Source organism: Sus scrofa, chromosome 11, assembly GCF_054392235.1.
Source record: "Sus scrofa isolate SSC_HxYL_T2T_F1_AM1 chromosome 11, Sscrofa_HxYL_maternal_Yorkshire_Landrace_v2.0, whole genome shotgun sequence".
Taxonomy (NCBI): Eukaryota; Metazoa; Chordata; class Mammalia; order Artiodactyla; family Suidae; genus Sus; species Sus scrofa.
This window is the reverse complement of record NC_139393.1, coordinates 74969344-74989195: the sequence shown is the minus strand read 5'-3', so window position 1 is coordinate 74989195 and position 19852 is coordinate 74969344. Positions and strand designations below refer to the sequence as shown.

Here is a 19852-nt window from a genome sequence, read left to right as displayed (position 1 = left end):
CCCTTCTTCCTCCCCGCTTTCCCGTGTTTCCTGACTTACGCAACCTCAGAGAACTCCTCTCAGCTCACTGAGAGAGAGGCTGGGTTCTGGTTCACAGATCCTGTTGCCAAATGCCCTGGATCTTTGGCCTTCCCGTCCCCCTGAGATGGCTGGTTCATCCGAGGCCAGGAAATCAGCTTGCCCGCGGCTCGCTCTCAGTTCCAGGAGGTGAAGAGTTGGCTTTTAAAACTGGCGTATGGGCTTTATTTTTCAATTTTCACTGAGCTCACCACACTGACCCCTTAGTCAGTAGTGCTGTAGCACAAACACCAGGTGGAAGGCTTGGGCTCTGCTCTCAGGTGTTTTGCTCATTGGCTGTTTCGACCTTGAACAGGTCCTTCAGTTTTCCAAGCTTTGGTTCTTCCTTCATAAAATGCACCCTCATCACAGGTGCCCTGAGGATGGCTGAGGTGATAAAATCAAATGGCTTATGGCAACATGAGCTTTATTCATGGTTTCCCCTTTGGTTTGGGGGGGATTTTTTGGCCATACCCACGGCATACGGAAGTTCCCAGGAAGGATCGAATCCAAGCCACAGCGGCAGCGCCTCTGGGTCCGTAACCTGCAGCGCCACAGCCGGAACTCCTCCTCGTTTCCTCCTTGGGGTCCTGAGCTCCTGGAGCACCAGAGTCATGACAAACTCCATCAGGCAGCGTTTTTAGCGAAACTGAAACTAAATCAAGGATTATAGGTGTTTTCCTCATTACATAATTTAAAATCTCTGTTCTTTCCGCAGGTCAACGCGGGTCCTCTAGCGTATGCCCGAGCTTTCTTAGATGACACAAACACGAAAAGATACCCTGACAATAAAGTGAAGCTGCTGAAGGAGGTTTTCAGGTAAGGCGTGCTGGAAACGTCTCTTTCTCTCCACTACTGGTCACCGCTGTGCTGTTCAGGAGAGATCCCACCAGGGCCCATCCTTTGTGCTCATGCCTCGGTTGCTCTCTCCTGCGCCATTTCAGGCAGTTTGTGGAAGCTTGCGGTCAAGCCTTAGCGGTAAATGAGCGGCTGATCAAAGAGGACCAGTTAGAGTATCAGGAAGAAATGAAGGCCAACTACCGGGAAATGGCCAGAGAGCTTTCGGAGATCATGCATGAGCAGGTAAGTGCCACACCGGAGCCCTGCTCATTTTGGGGGCCCACACATGACTTGGGGTCTCCAGTGCTTCCACTGATGGCCTAAACCCTCTGACATCCTCCCAGAGTTTTGCTCTCCGAAGCAAATGTAGCTACAGTGCTGCCGTGACCTAATAACCCCGGGGATGTGGGGCCAGCCAGCGACCTGCCTCCCTGTCATTGTCCAGCGTGACCGGAGGACAGCAGCACCCACTGCCCCTCTGTCGCTCAGTCCACCTCAGAGACAATCCTAAGAGAAATACCATCCGGTACCTGGAAGTTTCTTTCTTCACCTAGTCCTTTGAAAGAACAGGGTTTAAGGAATTATCTGCTGCATTGAATGTCTTTGCCATTTAGAAAGTAGGGTTGTTCAGAGTTCCCATTGTGGCTCAGAGGTAACAAACCCGACTAGTGTCCATGAGAACACAGGTTCAGTCCCCGGCCTTGCTCAGTGGGTTAAGGATCCAGCGTTGCTATGAGCTGCGGTAGGTCGAGGATGCGGCTCGGATCTGGTGTTGCCGTGGCTGTGGTGTAGGCCGGTGGCTACACCCCCAACTCAACCCCTAGCCTGGGAACGTCCATGTGCTGCAGGTGTGGCCCTAAAAATAAATAAATTTTTTAAAAGTAGGCTTGTTCAGTTTTTGACTAGTTACAGCTGACCTGGGTGCCCCAGTGGGTTGGTCAAGGCAACGTCTGTGTTTGTCGCTGGGGGCAGCTTTCCCCATTACACCGCTGCTGCCATCTTCCTGTATGAATTCCTTTCCATAGGATTCGTCTGTGGGCTCAGCGGTCATCAGAAGTGACAGCTGCCCGGGGAACTGAGTGAATGTCAGAGAGCAGCTTCCACGTCATTGCTTGTTGAGGGGTCTGTTCTCCACCAGCCACGGTGACTTGTTCCAAGTCAGAATGTAGCCTTTATGGGCAGTGTCGGGGACTACGTCTGTCTGTTCCTTGCACTGGGGTCGTTCAGTCTTGCAAAACAGAAGCCAGGACTGTTTGTGTCGGTTCGTGCACCGTGCGATGATTTAATTAGGAAGGTTCTGTTATAGAAAATTAACTTAAATGTCTAAGCTTTAACTTGCTTTTTTTCTCCTCCATGCTGACACATTCAGATGGGATGGTAATGTCATTTTTCATTTTACTTACTTCTCTGGATCTTGATACCTGGCTCACATAAAGTTATTATGAGGTCGAGCGCCCGCAGTCACTGCCATAGCGACAGTGTGTGTGCAAAAGAGAGCAGCCCTCTTCTGGGCATTTCGAAAAGTAGGAACAAAGAGAAATGACTGAAAAAGTGATTGTGTGCACAGCTGAGCAGGCTGGGAGGGTCTCCGGGGAACAAGGTTTTGGCGAAGGCTCAAGGGCTCTTCCACTGGGCCTCCAGGTGGGACGGAGACCTCGCTCAGTGGATGCCAGCATCTGGCACTAGAAAAGATGAAAGTGGGCAAACCTTATGGACTGAAAATACTAAACTCCCCGATTGTATGAACGCAGTGCCAGGCTGTGCTCTCAGCTGCACCTTGAACTTTCCATCCTTTCAACAACTATGAAGATCAAACTCCTTTGAGCCCTTCATCAGAAAGGGTCATGCTCTGGGTTATTCCCGGGGAGCCTGGGAGTGTGCACGTTCTTCTCCGTGGCCACCGGGCAGTAGGTCAAGTCTCGCACTTAGAATTCTCGCCCGTGATGCTGAGGGTGAAGGAGACGCGTTCAGGGTCAGAGAGGCAGCCACTGTCTCTCTCCCAGGATGGAAATCCCTAAGACCCCGAGAAAAGGAGCTGATAGAGGACACGGATGCCCCCGGTCCATTAAAGAAGGACCTTTCCAAGGGGCACGGCCAGGTCGTGTCCCCTCCAAGTATGCGTAGGGCAGGCTTCCAGGGGCCTGACCATCTGGTGAGTCGAGAAGGCCCTTGACCTCACTAAAGGAAACAAAACACCACGATCTCGACTTTTTCCTTAAAGTCCTGATCTGAGAAAGGTCACGCGTGAGATGAGCTAGCACGCGCCCCCCGCAAACCGCCCCAGCCAAGCTGTCTGAGGGCACCGTCTCGCACAGGGGCAGTGGCCACCGGATGATCAGTTGTGAGACGTGGCGTTTGGGGCCTTGCCCTTGGGTAACGTTGTGTTTCTGTGCCTCGAGATCTGCCCCCTGGAGGAGAAGACGAGCGTCCTGCCGAATTCCCTGCACATCTTCAACGCCATCAGCGGGACGCCAACCAGCACGATGGTCCACGGCATGACCAGCTCGTCCTCCGTGGTGTGACTGCGCCTCGTGGGCCGCGTTGTGGGGACTTGCTTTGTCATTTGCAAACTCAGGATGATTTCTAAAGCTAATCACTGGGCACGTGCAAGACACGGGGGAGACCGAGCACAAGGAGAAGCTGAGGGAGATAGAGAGCTGTGTTATTTCGTAGAAGATTTTCTAGAGGACTCAGAAGAGGGTACACGTATTTTTTTAAATCTCGGCAATAGTCAACATTTTCATGATGTCTTTTAACAGAGGTGTGTGATGGACACGCTCCAGCTGGAGTTGAATTTTATTCTTCCTTACAGAGTAGTATTAAAATAAAATGGCCTGCAGAAAACAAGGGTTCTGGAATGTACGTAGCACTGACATTGAGGCCAGGGGGAACTAATCTTTCGCCTCTAGGCTAAGCTGGAAAATCTTGAAAATATTTTTTTCCTGTGGCACATTCAGGTTGAATACAAGAACTTATTTTTGTGACTCGTTTTTGATGACCCAAGGGAACTGACCATTGTCATTTTTGTACCAGTGAACCAGGACGTTTAGTGCTTTTATACTCATTTACCTGCGTTGAAAACCTATGAAAGCTTAAGTAACTACGTGAGCTTAAAATTAGTCAAGCAGTTTAGAACCAAAGGCCCGCATTACTAAACACGACTCTGCTAAGCATTTGAAGCAGTGCAGGATATCGTTGTGTACATAGCATTTGTTGATACCGTCTTGGCATCGTGTACAGACACGTCCCCACATTTCTACGTTTTTACTACTCACATCAGCTTCTGCATAAAGGTCGTGACAGATTTGTGCTGTTCTTAGTACATGCGATACCCTTGACGTTCCTGTTTTACTCTTGTACATAAAAACGTGCAATATGGAGATGTATACAGTCTTTGCTATGTTAGGTTGAGAAACGGTTTTAACATTTTCATCCTTTTGCCAAAATGGTGGAGTGTGTCTCTGGTAAAGTCATAAATGTGGTGAATAGTGGTGTAATTTAAAGCTTTCACCATGTTCTATTTTCTTTTCAGACATTAATTTAGTAATTTTATATTGGGGAAAATAAAGGTTTTTAATTTTATTTAACTAGAATCTCTGCCCTGCTGTAATTAAACATCCTGTACCACGGCTGTATTAAAAGTAACGTTGCTGACTTTCTGGCAGTGCGTGTTGGGTATTTATTGTTGGACAGTCCTGAGAGGGGCAGGAAAGTGAACTACTGGGGGTGAAATAACGGGCTCTGTGCAATTTGCTTTAAAATACTTGAGGGAAAGAAAGCGGGTAGGCAGATGAAACCAGATGGGCAAATGTTGGTGACGGTTGAAGCTGATGTTTGGCACGTGGGGAGTCATTACACCTGGGTCCTTGCCTTTGTGTAGGTTTCCATGGCGCAGATTTCGGAAGGCAGGTCTAGGGGCCACATCTGCTAGAAGACTTGGATGCTTTGTTGCTCTGTAGTCTGGCCCTGAATCCTGCTGGGTGTTCCCAAGTACGCGTAGACGAGTTCACAGCGCTGTCTTTTCCTCCCCACCTGTCTCAAGTCTCCTTCTTTACTGTTGCCCTGGTGGCTTTTGAGGTGACTGGGTGGTCATTTATCCCAGCAGTGCATCAGTGACCACGTGTGCACCGCCCCCCTACCCATGCCCACATCATCCCAAACACCGAGCCTGAGGCAGGTGACGGCTCAGACGGACCCCATGGCCAGGCAGGTGAGTCACTCGGCCCCAGGTGGTTCCAGTGATGGGAGAAAGAGGAGTCTTTCCATAAGAGATAAAATAGCCAGTTTTCCTACTTGAAGGGTTTCGAAAGATGTCTTTTTTCATAACCACTTGAGGAAGGAAAGCATGATGCCGCCTACGACCTGAGCACCCGGTTGCCGAGGATCTCCTGGCCTCTCTGGAACGTCTCTCTCCGTGGGTGAGGCTGTGTTTTATGGGTGGGGACGAGATCATGAAGAAGGGACGTGAAGTCTTAGGGCAGCTCGCCAGTCTGCAGCCCATTCATTGTGGATGCAGGCTTAGGGCTTAAGAAATTTCTCTAGGTTTGCCGCGGGCCTCTGACATCCCAGCCCCAGGTGATAAACCTCACCTCTGACGTCAGCAGGACTGCATCTGAGAGTCTGTCTCCTTTGTTGCCGAGCTGAATTTCCTAGTCATAAATGCCTCATCTAGAACCTTAAAATGCCAGCCACCCTGCGGTGGGATACGTATGTCTAGAAAGAGCTCATTTGCTATCGTGTGATTAAACTTGGAAAGTAACTTGTGCAGATTTCGTGTTAGATAAAATTCAGCTGGGAAGGTAATGAATCCTCATTCGTTACAACAGTAGAGAAAGTTGAAGACAGCTGCGATTGACCTGCGCTGCACACATTCCCGTCAGTGAAAACCTCATTGAACTGATGTATAAAATTTTAATTTTGGTATGAAGTTACACATTAAAGCAGCAATTGATCGAGGAAAATTGTGGTTTTTCAACCTTAGGAAATCATTGTTTTTCGGTAAGTTTTTAAATGTTTTCCATAGATCTTATTTGTTTATTGAGGTAAAATATACATAACATGAAATTTACCTTTTTCGCCATTTTTTAGTGTTTAGTTCAGTGACATTAAGTACATTCTTATTGTTGTACAACTGTCACCACCATTTACCCACAGAAATTTTTCATAGTCCCAAGCAGAAACTCTATACCCATTCAACAAAATCACCCTGTTCCCTCTTAGGGAAAGTTGCTATTGAAGTACATTTGGAATGAAAACCCTTCTTAGTCCCTTTTCAGGGATAGTTACCACCTGGGAGCTAAGTCACTGCAGGTTGTGCGTGTACATAAAGCCAGACCCTTGCACGGAGACAACTATGAGAGCAGGGATGCAAAGCTAGAAGGTAACTTATGTGAAACCATTGGCATTTACATAACAATGTGACAGATCACTCACTACAGAAACTCCATTCCAAAAAAAATTGATTCCCATCAACAGGGGATTAGCGAGTACTATGTAGCTATAAAAAGGAATTTATGGGAGTCCCCGTCATGGCTCAGTGGTTAATGAATCTGACTAGGAACCATGAGGTGGCGGGTTCGATCCCTGACCTAGATCAGTGGGTTAAGGATCTGGTGTTGCTGTGAGCTGTGGTGTAGGTCACAGATGTGGCTCGGATCTGGCATTGCTATGGCTCTGGTGTAGGCCGGCAGCTGTAGCTCCAATTAGACCCCTAGCCTAGGAACCTCCATGTGCCATGGGTGTGGCCCTAGAAAAGACAAAAAGAGAGCAAAAAATAAAAATAAAATGGAATTTATGTCTGTGTTTCCTGCTATGGAGAGATCTTTAAGAAGATACCCCAAGTAGACAACACAAGATAGAGGCCAGTGTGACTGGTGCTACCCATTACTGGAGAAAGGAGGGGGTGTAAGTGAGCAGAGAGAACTGGTTTTTAGATGGAAGGGAAAATCAAACAGGGAAAGTTTTAGGTTATTACCTATACGGGGAGAGAGAGAATTATGTACAGGGGACAGAGTTAGAAGAGTAACCTGTCCCAATATCATCTGCTTTGTAGATTTGGCTTTAGAACCATGTGAATATTTACAAAATTATTAAAACAAATGTTTTTAATTCTTAAGAATCAGAGTTCCCGTCGTGGCTCAGCAGGTGAAGAACCCAGTGTCGTCTCTGTGAAGGTGCAGGATCCATCCCTGGCCTTGCTCAGCGGGTTAAGGCTGGGCATATGTTGCAGGTGCAGCTCGGATCCAATGTTGCTGTGCCTGTGGCATAGCCCTCAGCTGCAGCTCTGAGTGGACTCCCAGCCTGGGAACTTCCATATGCCACAGGTACAGCCGTAAAAAGAAAAATACATAAATAATCTGAAGAATTGAAAGCAGAATACAATAAGTGAACTTAAGCAAGTATCAGGTTGATGACACAAATACATAGGAGTTATTTCAAATAACTTTCAAATACAGGAGTTTCGCTATGCATCTCTAGTGAGATATACCCTGAGGACAACAATAGTAGCAACAGGAGTTCCCTTCGTGGCTCAGTGGTTAACGAATCTGACTAGGAACCATGAGGTTGCAGGTTCGGTCCCTGGCCTTGCTCAGTGGGTTAAGGATCTGGCGTTGCCATGAGCTGTGGTGTAGGTCACAGACTCGGCTCAGATCCCGAGTTGCTGTGGCTCTGGCGTAGGCCGGTGGCTACAGCAATGAATTGACCCCTGGCCTGGGAACCTACATATGCTGCAGGAGTGGCCCTAGAAATAGCAAAAAGACCAAAAAAAAAAAAGAATAGTAGCAACAAATAGATAAATGATGGGTTAATAAACAAAAAACATTTTCAGGGATAGTTTTGTAAAATGGTGTACTGTTTTCGTGAGACTGTGTTGTCATTCGGAGACCATTGTCCGTTCGCTGCTGGAGAAGGTAAATGAGTGACTATGTGGATATCACTGGGGACCAAGGGACACAAAAAGGTTGCATCCATAGGCCAAACAAGTGAACTTAAAATCCTTTAGTTCTGAATTTGTTATGGAAATAACCAGTTTGAGCTCCTCATGTATTTCTCTTAAACGCCCACACTTACTTCCTAGCCGAGTTGACTGAAAAGACATAAAAGAAATGACCAAGCCAGTAGCTAAGGAGCACCCCCCTAAGTGCCCAAATCGTGGTCGCTCAGTACCTTTCCTACCAAAAGGATCCAGGCTCCCTGGAGAATGGCTGATTCCAGATTTAGGGTAGAAGTTGATTCCAAGGTGAGTCTGGAGTATCTTTTCATACCTGACATCCGGGGAACTGGCAAAGACACCGTAAACCCTGTCTAAACTTCAAGAAGCTTCTTCTAGGAAAACATGGGGTAAACATAAACAAGAATAGTAATAGCAATGGGTTAAAATTATTTAATTCATGAGTTCATGATGATACTAGAAAAAGAAAGACAAAGAAACTGGTAATTATTGAAGGCGTTAATGTCACCAAGAAAGACAAAAGAGGTGACCTGTGGCTTATGATAGAAGAACCTACCACCACCCATGACAGAGTCTGGCCAAAAACTCTCCCCTGATCAAGATTCTAAGTCTAACCACCCTGCACATGCAGGGCACAGAGGAACGTGTTAAAAGATACCACAGGGAATCCATTAGTGAAATGCGGGTCTGTGGAAAACTCTGTAGAACAAACGACCTGGTTTTTTCAGTAAATTTCAAGCAAGAAAAAACGGAGAGGACACGTATATAGTAAAAGAAATTCAAGGTTCTCTTGATGTGCTGTATCTACTCTGCCAAGTAGATACACTTTCCTATCCCCTGCTACTAAACACAACTGAAGACCCTGGACATGGTTCACCAACAAACATAAGACTCTGAAAGGTAAAGTGAAGAAAAGCGGATGAGCTAGGGACCTTGGGACCCAAAGAGTGATAGAGTGGTAAGTTCCCCAGTTTTCTTTTTGCCTCGTATATCCCCTACTTGGAGCTGAAGAAGTCAGCAACACGGAAACGCCTACAGGCACAGACCAAAAAAAACACTTCACACTCTGTATTATAGCTATTATCAAAAAAAAAAAAAAGATTTGATAAAAGTGTGAAGAAATTGGAACCCTTGTGCACTGCTGGTGGGAATGCGAAATTGTAAAGCTCTTGTGGAAGGCGGCGTGATTCAAAAATTAAACCGTGTGCTCCAGCATCCTGCTTTGGGGGATATGCCTATAGGAACTGAAAGTAAGGCCTTGAACAGACACCTGTACACCCTGTTCACAGCGGCGTTACTCACAGTAGCCAAATGGGGGAAGCGATGCAAGTGTCCACTGGTGGATGGATCAGCAGAATGTGGTGTACACACGCAGCAGTGTATGAGCCGTAAAAGGAAGGGCATTCTGACATGCGCTGCCACGTGCATGGACCTCGAGGCCGTGGTGCTCCGTGAAAGAAGCTGGTCACCAAAGGACAAACTCTGGGTGTCATTTCCACTTACATGAGGTCCTAGAGCAGTCAAATGTGTAGAGACTGAAAGTGGAAGGCTGGTTGCCAGGGCCTGGGGGGCGGGGAGGGGAAAGGGGTCGTTAGGGTTTCACTGGAACAGGGTTTCGTTGGCCAGGATAAAATGCTGGGGGACTGGATAACAGTGACGGTTGCACAACAATGCGAATATACTTAATGCCACAGAACTGTACACATTAAAATGGTAGCTTTGATGTTATGTGTATCTAGCCAAAGTTTAACAAGGAGAAAGCTGCTCTCTAGCCAAAGGAAAATGAGAAGGGCAGCAGAGCAAGACAGAGGATTTTTTAGGCAATAATGGCTCTATTCCAGCCAACACCACAGGGGGAAAAAAAAAACTGTGGTCCTGGCCCTCGCCCACATCAGCAGTGGCCAAGTGGGGAGCTAGACGCCCACCCTCACCAGGCTAGAGCAAGGCTCTAACACACCCACCAGGGGGGATCAGAAAAGGCCTGAGTGGAGCCAGGACTTTTCATCCTTGCTGCCCCAGCAAGGGTCTTGTCCCTGCCGTGCCCGTGGAGACCACTAGGGAGCCTGGACCTGACAGCAAACACACGATCCATAAAAGGACGCTTTGATCCATTGAGTTTAGAAAGTAAAAACCCAAAAATAAACCCATGGGACCTAATCAAACTGAAAAGCTTTTGCACAGCAAAGGAAACCAAAAAGAAAACAAAGAGACAACTTACAGAATGGGAGAAAATAGTTTCAAATGATGCAACCAACAAGGGCTTAATCTCTAGAATATATAAGCAACTTATACAACCCAACAGCAAAAAAGCCAATCAATCAATGGAAAAATGGGCAAAAGACCTGAATAGACATTTCTCCAAAGAATATATACAGATGGCCAACAAACACATGAAAAAATGCTCAACATCGCTGATTATAAGAGAAATGTAAATCAAAACTACCATGAGATACCACCTCACACCAGTCAGAATGGCCATCATTAATAAATCGACAAATAACAAGCGCTGGAGGGGCTGTGGAGAAAAGGGAACCCTCCTGCACTGCTGGTGGGAATGTAAACTGGTACAGCCACTATGGAGAACAGTTTGGAGATACCTTAGAAGTCTATACATAGAACTTCCATATGACCCCGCAATCCCACTCTTGGGCATCTATCCGGACAAAACTCTACTTAAAAGAGACACGTGCACCCGCATGTCCATTGCAGCACTATTCACAATAGCCAAGACATGGAGACAACCAAATGTCCATCGACAGATGATTGGATTCGGAAGATGTGGTATATATACACAATGGAATACTACTCAGCCATAAAAAAGAATGACATAATGCCATTTGCAGCAACATGGATGGAACTCGAGAATCTCATCCTGAGTGAAATGAGCCAGAAAGACAAAGACAAATACCATATGATATCACTTATAACTGGAATCTAATATCCAGCACAAATGAACATCTCCTCAGAAAAGAAAAACATGGACTTGGAGAAGAGCCTTGTGGCTGCCTGATGGGAGGGGGAGGGAGTGGGAGGGATTGGGAGCTTGGGCTTATCAGACACAACTTAGAATAGATTTACAAGGAGATCCTGCTGAATAGCATTGAGAACTTTGTCTAGATACTCATGTTGCAACAGAAGAAAGGCTGGGGGGAAAAATGTAATGGTAATGTATACATGTAAGGATAACTTGACCCCCTTGCTGTACAGTGGGAAAATTTTAAAAAAATTATAAAAAAATAATAAATAAATAAAAATATTTGTTGTAAAAAAAAAAAAAAAAGAAAGAAAGTAAAAACCTTGCACTGAGAAGAATCTGTTAAGGGGATGAAACCACAAGCCATCGACTGGAAAAGAAGTATTTACAGACCAATATCTCCAACCAAAGGATTAGAATCTAGAATATATAAAGAACATTGAAAATTGCACCCATAAAAAAAATCAATCCAATTAGAACATGGGTCAAAGCCTTGGAGAAACATTTCGCTGGAGAGGACAGGACCCCACCAAATGCCGGTGAGAATGTGGAGAAACTGGATCCCTCATAAATTTCTGGTGGGAAAGTAAAATGGCCCAGAGCTCAGCAAAGACAGTCTGGCAGTTCCGTAAGAGGACACACATGTGGCCACTGTGGGACCCAGGGACTGCCCTCTTGGGCATCCATCCCAGAGACAAGAAAACCTCCATTGATTCTCCTGAAAACCTATGCACAGATGTTTACAGCAGCTTTCTATATCATAGCTCAAAACTGCAAACAACCCCTTCAACAGACTGCGGTGCACCCTTAGCAGCGTGAACTATGAATGCAGGAAACACCTGAGCATCTCCAGGAAACGTATCAGATGAAAGAGCCCAAACCCAAAGGTTACATGATTCCATTCAGGTAACAGTCATGAAATGACAGAATTACAGAAGTGGAGGGCAGATGAGTGGTTGCCAGGGATTAAAGTGGGGACTGTGGGAGGGCAGCCTGAGGGATGCTTGAGGCCGTATGCTACCGGTCTGGTCCTGCCTCATGCCCAGCCAAGCTCCTACTGCCCAGATGGCCTGTGTTGCTTTTAACGGGGTTGTCTGAGCCAAGACTGCAGCAGAGCACCAAGCAGAGTGTGTGTGTTGCGTGAGCTCTGTGCTCGGAGTGACTGGGTTCTGCTCGGAGCTGGGGACCCAAATGCTACCAAATGTCTCAGTGAAGCATGGGGGTGCTTTCAGCAAGCTGGCCTCACCATGGAAGGAAAAGAATGAAGTTGCCTCTGCCTTTCTCTTATCGCCTTCCTCAGCCATATGCGTGTCCCATTCTCCTTGCATGGGAACAAGCAGCATTTAGATGCATGGTCATCATTTGCTACTGCATCACGGCGACCTGACCACGTAAGCGCTTTTCCGTGTATGGGAAGATGCCAGGCTCACCGAACTCATTCCTTTGATGTGCACGTCAGTTTCCTGAGGCCAGTGTGCTGTGTTTTCACATCCCGAGTTCCCTCTGGGTACCCAGCCTGATGGCTGCTGATGGCAGGTATTCTTTGTTTCCTTCCTGAGTCCCCTGGGCTCACTGGCCCATCCTTGGCATGGCTGCAGTCACTGATGACTGTGACATCTTTTGTTTACAGCCAGGGCAGGCAGTATTTCACTGCTCACCGCATGTTCTATGGAACCACACTGAGTCCAGAGGCTGTGGGATGTTAATTCCTGTCATGGGAAAACAAAATTAAAAGATGGGGTAGGGTTTATGGGTCTAGTAAGGCGAAGGTAACAGGCTTTTCCTCCCACACTGCTCGGAGCCTCCTGTATGGGCTTTGCTTCCAAGGAGGTCCCTGAGGAGTATTTCCCTAGATGAGCTGACCGAGACACTCCATTTTGTTTCTCTGTAGCCTGTCCCAGGGCCAGTGACCCACAACAGGCGCTTTGGGGACTTACTCCATTAAACCACACAGCAGTGGCTCCCAAATGCTTGTCCAGACTTCAGCTGGGAGCACAGGTGCAGCAGTCACGTCCTCCACCTGGGCAGGTGCAGGGGCGGGAGGCACAGCGACCAAGAGGAAGGATCACCCCCACCCCCCAGATCGGCCGAGCCTGTCTGTGGACGAGGCTGCGCATTGTCCAGCAAGTGTCTGGGGCTTGTCCCTCTGCACGGACCTTGAGCAAGAGGTTTGGCACCAAAGCCTGGAACTTGCTTCTTCCCTGACCACAGAGGACTTGAGCAGACTTATTTTTCACTCTCTGTCCCTTCCTCTGCAAGTCAGAGATAAAGCCATATCCTCTGCTGCTCAGGTGGGGGTGAGGTGCATATTACAGGGGACCTGCAGGCTGAGAAGGAATGCCCTCCCCTTGTTTGGGAGAGAGAGAACAATGGCTATGGCTGTTCCTTGAAGTCGGTGTCAATTAGATTTGCTGGAATGTGGACCCACTGGTTGGGATTTGGGTGGTGGCACCGACAGGTAGGCTGGAGGTAGTCACCTGGAATTTACCTCTTTCATTAGGCAGGGTTCTCCAAAGAAAAAGAGCGTGTGTGTGCAAGTATGTGTCAGAAGATTTATTTTAATGCTGAGTCCTGGCTCAGCAGGTTAAGAACCTGACATAGCGTCTGTGAGGATGCAGGTTCGATCCCTGGCCTGGCTCAGTGGGTTAGGGATTCGGCATTGCCATGAGCTGTAGGTTACAGATGTGGCTCTGATCTGGCATTGCTGTGGCTGTGGTGTCGACTGGCAGCTGCAGCTTCTATTCAACCCCTAGCCTGGGAACCTCCATAGGCCACACCTGCAGCCCTAAAAAGAGAAGAAAGAAACATTTAACGAACCGGCCCATGTGATTACGGAAGCCAGCAGGTCCCAGGATCTGCAGGGTGGTCAGAAGCAGGAGTGCTGGGTGAGCCAGTGGTGTGGTTCTGTCTACAGGCTAGAGACCTAGGAAGAGCAGATGTTTCATTTTGAGTCCAGAGGCTGGGGAAAAGCTGATGCTCTGGTTCAAAGGCTGTTCGGCAGGAAGAATATTCTCTTACTTAGGGAAGCATCATTCTTTTTACTATTGAAGCCTTTGACTGGGCGAGGCCCACCACATTCAGAGGGCAACCTGCTTGACTGTGTATTCTGATTTAAATGTTACCCTCATCCAAAAACACCCTTAGATGGGAGTTTGGGGTTAGTAGATGGAAACGGTGACATTTAGAATGGAAAAGCAATGAGGTCCTGCTGTATAGCACGGGGAACTATGTGCAATCACTTGTAACAGAACACGATAGAAGATAGTTTGAGAAAAAGAATGTATATATATATGTGTGTGTGTGTGTATAACTGGGTTACTTTATTGTACAGCAGAAATGCACAACATTGTAAATCTACTATAAGAAAAAAATTTTTTAAACACCCTTAGAGGAACTCCCAGAATAGTGTTGGGCCACGTCTCTGGGCAGCCCATGGCACCGTCACCTTGACCCATAAATTCCACCCTCACACCTGTGATCTGTGCTTTGTAAAGGGAACCACAGGTGGAGAAATGAGGCTGAATTGCCAAACCTTAGATGCTGGCACAGCCTCGCCCCTGAATCCAGGCCCAAGCTCACCGTGAGGTCACCAGGCATGAGGAAAAATGAGAAAGTGCTTCTTTCTTTGGACACAAGACACTGAGCCGAACTCTGAGAGATGCCCAGAAGGGAGGCCGTGCCCCTCCGAAGTAGAGACAAAGCCAGCAACCTGCTCTGGTATCGGCCTTGGCCTTGCTGCCCTGAGTCCGCCCAGGCTGTCACAGACATTGTCGCTCTGGTTCCTCATAACGATCCTGCCAGGTGGGAGGTGGTTTCATATGAAGAAATCATCCCTCAGGAAGGCAGAGGAAACCGCCTCAGGGCCCACGGTAACCGGCGCAGCTGGGGTTCTGGTTGACTCTTGTCTGACCCGGGATCCAGGTCAGCTGCTGGGTGAAGGGGCAGGGGGGTCCCCAGCCGGCCTGGATGCCCCGGGGCCACCTAGCAATGTGGGCCCCTATAGGAGCTTTGTCCAAACCAGGAGACGGAGGGCAAGCACTATGGGCTGAATTCTCTCCCCAAAAAAATTCACGCTGAAGTCTGAACCACTTTCGAATGTAACCTTATTTGGAGACAGGGTGTTTACAGAGATAATCGAGTTAAAATGAGATCATTAACGGACCCGTTGTGGTTCAGCATAGAGTCCGTGAGGATGCGGGTTTGGTGCCTGGCCTTGCTCAAAACGGCTTAAGGATCTGGTGACGCCATGAGCTGCGCAGTGAAGGCTGTAGATGTGGCTCGGATCCCTCAGGGCTGTGGCTGTGGTGTAGGCCAGCACCTGCAGCTCCAGTTCGACCCCTAGCCTGGGAACTTCCATAGGCCGAGGGGGCAGCGCTAAAAAGACAAAAAGGCATGAGGTCATTCGGGTGGGCCCCTAACCCAACATCATGAGGGTCCTTGTAAGAAGAGGGAGCTCGGCCGCAGCCGTGCACAGAGGAGGGCGATGTGAATGCAGAGGGGGTACGCCGCCTACGTACGTCATTCCGAGGAGGAGGCCGGGAACAGGAACACCCCCACGGCCCTCAGAAAGAGCTGGCCCTTCCAACACCTTGATCCTGGGCTTCCAGCTTCCAGAACTGCGAGAAAATTCCTGTGCTTTAAGCGCCCCCCAGCCCCCAGCCCAAACAGTAAGCCAGCGGGATGCCCAGCTGTGAGGAGAGGCACACAGGCTTGCGGACACTCGGGGTCCTCAAGGGAAAAAACCTGGAAGAAAAATGTCACCAAACAAGGACAGAAATGAGAACAGCTAGGCTCTGGAGGAACTAACCCTTGCTCCGAAACCCAGCCTAGAAAATATTAATTTTCGCCATTGGCTCTGGCGGTCGTGTTTGGCTGGTTCTTCATAAACAGCCGCGTGGGCACGTCCCTGGTCAGCTCCATTCCGCCTTCCTCAGTGGGGAGTGACCAGAGGTGGGCGGCAGTGTGGCCCCTCCTGCCACCCTCCCTGACAAGCTGTCACGAGAGCCATCCTGATGCCACACGACTTAGCTTGGCCCAGTGAAAGCAGCGCTGGAAAAGAAGTCTGAAAATTAGGTTCAAGTGGATCCCATCAGCTCTGTCATCTGTAGATGAGATAAGTCCCTGCTCCTTCTGACTTCACAGAGGTTTTCTCTCAAAGTCATTTATTATTATTATTATGCCCCAAATAGGATTGTGAGGAGCTTATAATAAAGACCTAACTAAGAAGAATCCTTTAAGCTGCAGAAAATCATAGAAGTTAAGGAATGGAGAGAGGAGATGGTTGTTCAACGGAACAGTATAGACTAAGCCTGAAATTTATCTCTGAGCATCCTGGCGGCCAAGGAAAAAAGTGGAACACTTCAAAAGTAGAAAAAAGAAAAACCTAAAAAGTATAAAATTATACCGTTTCCCTTGTTGTACTCTTTATTTATTTATTTAACTTGTCTTTTTAGGGTCACACCTGCAGCATGCAGAAGTTCCCAGGCCAGGGGTCGAGTCAGAGGTGCAGCAGCCAGCCTACAGCCCAGCCACAGCAATGCCAGATCTAAGCTGAGTCTGTGACCTATACCACAGCTCATGCTCACGCCGGATCCTTAACTCACTGAGCAGGGCCAGGGATCAAACCCGAATCCTCATGGGTCCTGGTCAGGTTCATTACTGCTGAGCCGCAATGGGAACTTCAAGGAAAGAGATTTTGAAATGATGTGTGTTAATTTTTGTGACTCTCCCCTTGACGGAATTTCAAACAATGAAATGGGAAAGGGCAAGAAAGTTCAGGTGCAACAGATTTTTTAAAACGGTGATGAGGAAGCCCTTTGCAAAGCCCCCTGGGTTTCCCGGTAAATTGTCACTGAGAAGGTAGGAATGTTGGGCAAGAGAAGCGACAGTGGCGTGGATCTGGGTTTCCCACTAGCCTGGGGCTCTGACAGTTTGCACAACAGCTCGTTTGGGAGCGGATATTGGTAGGATGGGGTGCCCACGAAGAGATGCCCCGCCTCATCACGTGGGCTGCCTCGAGCCTCCCCGGGTGGGACCAGGCGACCATGGCCCCAGGACAGGCTGCTCAGCCTTCTTTTAAAGAAGAGCTCCAAGTCCAGGAGAGGCTGAGGAGCTGGTAATTCTAGAAGCTCCTACACAGAATTCAACCAGAGCAAAAACTTCCAAGGCTGAGGCAAGCCAAAATCTGTGGGTTAAGAAGCACTGGGAGGGAGTTCCCATCATGGCTCATCGGTTACAAATCTGACTAGGATCCATGAGGACGCAGGTTCAACCCCAGGCCTTGCTCAGTGGGTTAAGTTTCCCACGTTGCTGTGGCTGTGGTGTAGGCTGGCGGCTGCAGCTCCGATTAGACCCCTAGCCTGGGAACCTCCATATGCCACATGTGCGGCCCTAAAAAGACAAAAAGAAAGGGGGGGTCGGGGGAGGAAGCACTGGGAGAGTCAAAAGATACAGAGAAAACCCTGGAATGAAGTCTGAGGAAACGCTGATGGCAATTCTCTGGAAGGGACGGGGCAGGGAGGACAATGGATATTTTCATTCTTTGTTATATTTTTCCCAGTATTTTATACATTTTCTGCTAGGACAGGTATTGCTTTTCCAATTAAAAAAAAAAATCTAGATGCTGTTTTTGTAGACGGACAAGAAATAAATCCAAAGGTTTATTGGATTTGCCCAGAACGTGAAATTGCAAGAGAGTACAGGGATAAGTTATTCTAAACATAACAAGTGTAGAAAGCCTAAAATGTCCAAAAGTGTAGGAAATTTGAGTTTAAAACCCAGGTGAATTCTGTTCTTCATGTTTGGAATCTGCACACTGAAATAAAAGGATCCCTTTTAGTATTCTATAATGTTTTGCTTTAAGAGTGCATTAGGAGTTCCCATGGTGGCAATGAACCCGACTAGTATCCATGAGGATGCTCCCATATGCCGAGGGTGCAACCCTTTAAAAATAATGAATAATGAATACATAATCTCTGTCCAAGGAGTTCCCTGGTGGCCGAGCAGTTAAGGACCAGTGTTGTCACTGCTGTGGCTCAGGTTCGATCCCTGGCTCGGGAACTTTTGCATGCCAAGAGTATGGCCAAAAAAAAAAAAAGGGTTGCTTTACACGTTCAGTCTGATGGATCGGTCTCTGAGAGAATTGTTTCTCCCCGTGCCTCCCCTCTTACAGGCCATGCTAACTGCCCCAGGGCAGGAGGCTTATTTGGAGGCGTAAGAAGTCATTTTAGGTCTGAGGCAAGGAAGGAGATGCTTGGAGACTCTGCAGCCCCCAGGGAGGCTCAGTCCCAGGATCAGTATGGTGGGAGGTGCCAGGTGACCTGCCTACTCTGCCCTGTCGCTGTGTAGACCCCGTTTCCATGGATTCAGGGGTCCATGCTCTCTTTTGAGGGTCACCTTCCTTTGGTTTCTCCGGGGGGCGGGGGGACTGCGTTGTCCATGTCCATGTGGTGGTGCCCTCCTGGGCCCCAGGCACTCTCCTGGGCCCCCTGCCTGGGCATCAGAGGCCTTAGCCTGGTGGGTGCAGGGGGGCCCCTGTCATCTCCACGGCATCGCCAAGGCTGTACCCGCCCCGCAGATTGGACCTTAGGACAGGAGCCAGGGGCAAAGGCGCCAGGAATGTAAGCCTGCCTCCCAGGACGGCACCTCCGCTCTGGCTGTGACCTCAGGTCCATTCCTTGGCAGAAAGCACGTCCTTTCGCCAAGCTCCACAGGGATGCCCTTGACCTCCTCGCTCGGCTGCCCAGGTCATGGGGCTGATCAGGTCCGAGGCACGACTACCAGGGCTCCCCCAAAGCCGCTCCTGTCACCCCTTCCATGGCTTCAGGTGGCCAGAGCCCTGTGCCCCACTTCCCAGATGCTCCTGCTGCTCCGCGGCGCAGCCACTTTTCCGAGGGCTCCCCCCACCGACCCCGGCCCAGGTGTCGCGTCCTTTGCTGTCTTGCCCCATCCCCCCCCCGTGACCTTGACTGACCTCCTCGACACACTGATACGCAACCTCCTCATGTGTCTCCAGTGCAGACCCCTCCGAACTCCAGACTCTGCCTGTCTCCTTGACAGGCCTCTTGGAAACGGGTTCGAATCCAAACGCAACACTTGCCAAGTCCAAGTCCTCATCACCAGAAGCCTTTCTCAGCCCATCTGATGGCCCTGCCGTGTGAGAATGAGGTTGTGTAATGAAATGGGGCTTTATAAACGTCGCTCAGTTTTCACTTTCCTAGGACTGGGGAGGAGCTGGTAAAATCCAACAGCTTTCCAGGGGGTTCTGGCATCACACAGGTGGTCGTGTTCAAATACCAGCTCAGTCCTTACCCAGTGCCATGGCCTTGGGCAGATGACTCATGCTGCCTGGCCCTGCCAGCGTCACAGGGTTGTTGCAAGGATGTGTTGATGTGCAAATGGAGCCTGGCGTAGGCTCTTAGGCAATGTCCCTTTGTGTCCCAACCCTGAAGGGCGCACCTTCAAAAACATCCTGAGAATCCAGGGACTGCTTCCTTGTCCCCCAAGGCCCGGCGAGCTCTTTCCTGTGGCTTCAGCCAGTCCTGACCTGGAGGGTTCTGCATCTTGGCAGATGAAATGACACTGGCCGGGGGTGCCCTCTGATGGCCCAGGGTGCTGTAAAGTGGGTGCCGGTGGGCTGTGGCCTCCTCTGGGCACGGCGCCCCCCATGCGCACCCCCGAAGCAGGATTGGCACCCACACTTGCCCTGTGCTTCTTCCTTAGCATTTGCTCATTCAGAGCTCCTAGCGCCGAGCTGGAGCCGAAGAAAAAGAGAAAGAACAAATAAAGAAGGGACGCTAACAGTGTTTGGTGCTCAGGATGCAGCAGCTGCTGTTCCAGTGCTTTCCCAGTGGGACCTGATCTGCCCCCAGCCCCTAAGGTGGTCCTGCTGCAGCCCCACTTCACAGACAAGGGGGCGGAGAGGAAGGCAGCACGGACAGGGCTGGGTCCCACACTGCTGGGAGATGGCCGAGCTGGTGTCGGAAGCTGTGCAGTTGCCTCCAGAGCCCGTGCTTGTAACCATCACGCTG

At 49.0% G+C, this 19852-nt stretch overlaps 1 protein-coding gene and 1 long non-coding RNA gene across 36 annotated transcripts in view; one reads left to right on the top strand and one right to left on the bottom strand.

Moving 5' to 3' along the window:
* DOCK9 (dedicator of cytokinesis 9) overlaps positions 1–4556 on the top strand; it is a 222272-nt gene extending 217716 nt beyond the window's left edge. For 28 of the 35 annotated variants that reach the window (XR_014819789.1, XR_014819786.1, XR_014819793.1 and 25 more), the window contains 3 exons: positions 776–876; positions 1002–1140; positions 3297–4556. Coding sequence is in view for 21 of the 35 variants with exons in the window: in XM_021065839.2 (XP_020921498.1) it covers positions 776–876; positions 1002–1140; positions 3297–3419 (363 nt within the window). In the remaining 14 variants the exon portion in view is untranslated. Of the gene's footprint in view, positions 1–775; positions 877–1001; positions 1141–1922 lie in introns of all 35 variants that reach the window. The other 7 variants (XR_014819791.1, XM_084982189.1, XM_084982190.1 and 4 more) reach the window with 2 other exon arrangements.
* Positions 468–19817, bottom strand: LOC146398689 (uncharacterized). Its single transcript, XR_014819816.1, has 9 exons — positions 19134–19817; positions 18796–18971; positions 15341–15439; positions 14403–14617; positions 13641–13746; positions 12254–12532; positions 9152–9412; positions 8065–8223; positions 468–712 (listed from the first exon to the last, which is right to left on the bottom strand). It is a non-coding gene; the product is annotated as an uncharacterized LOC146398689 (long non-coding RNA).
* Between the last annotated feature and the right edge of the window lie 35 nt (positions 19818–19852).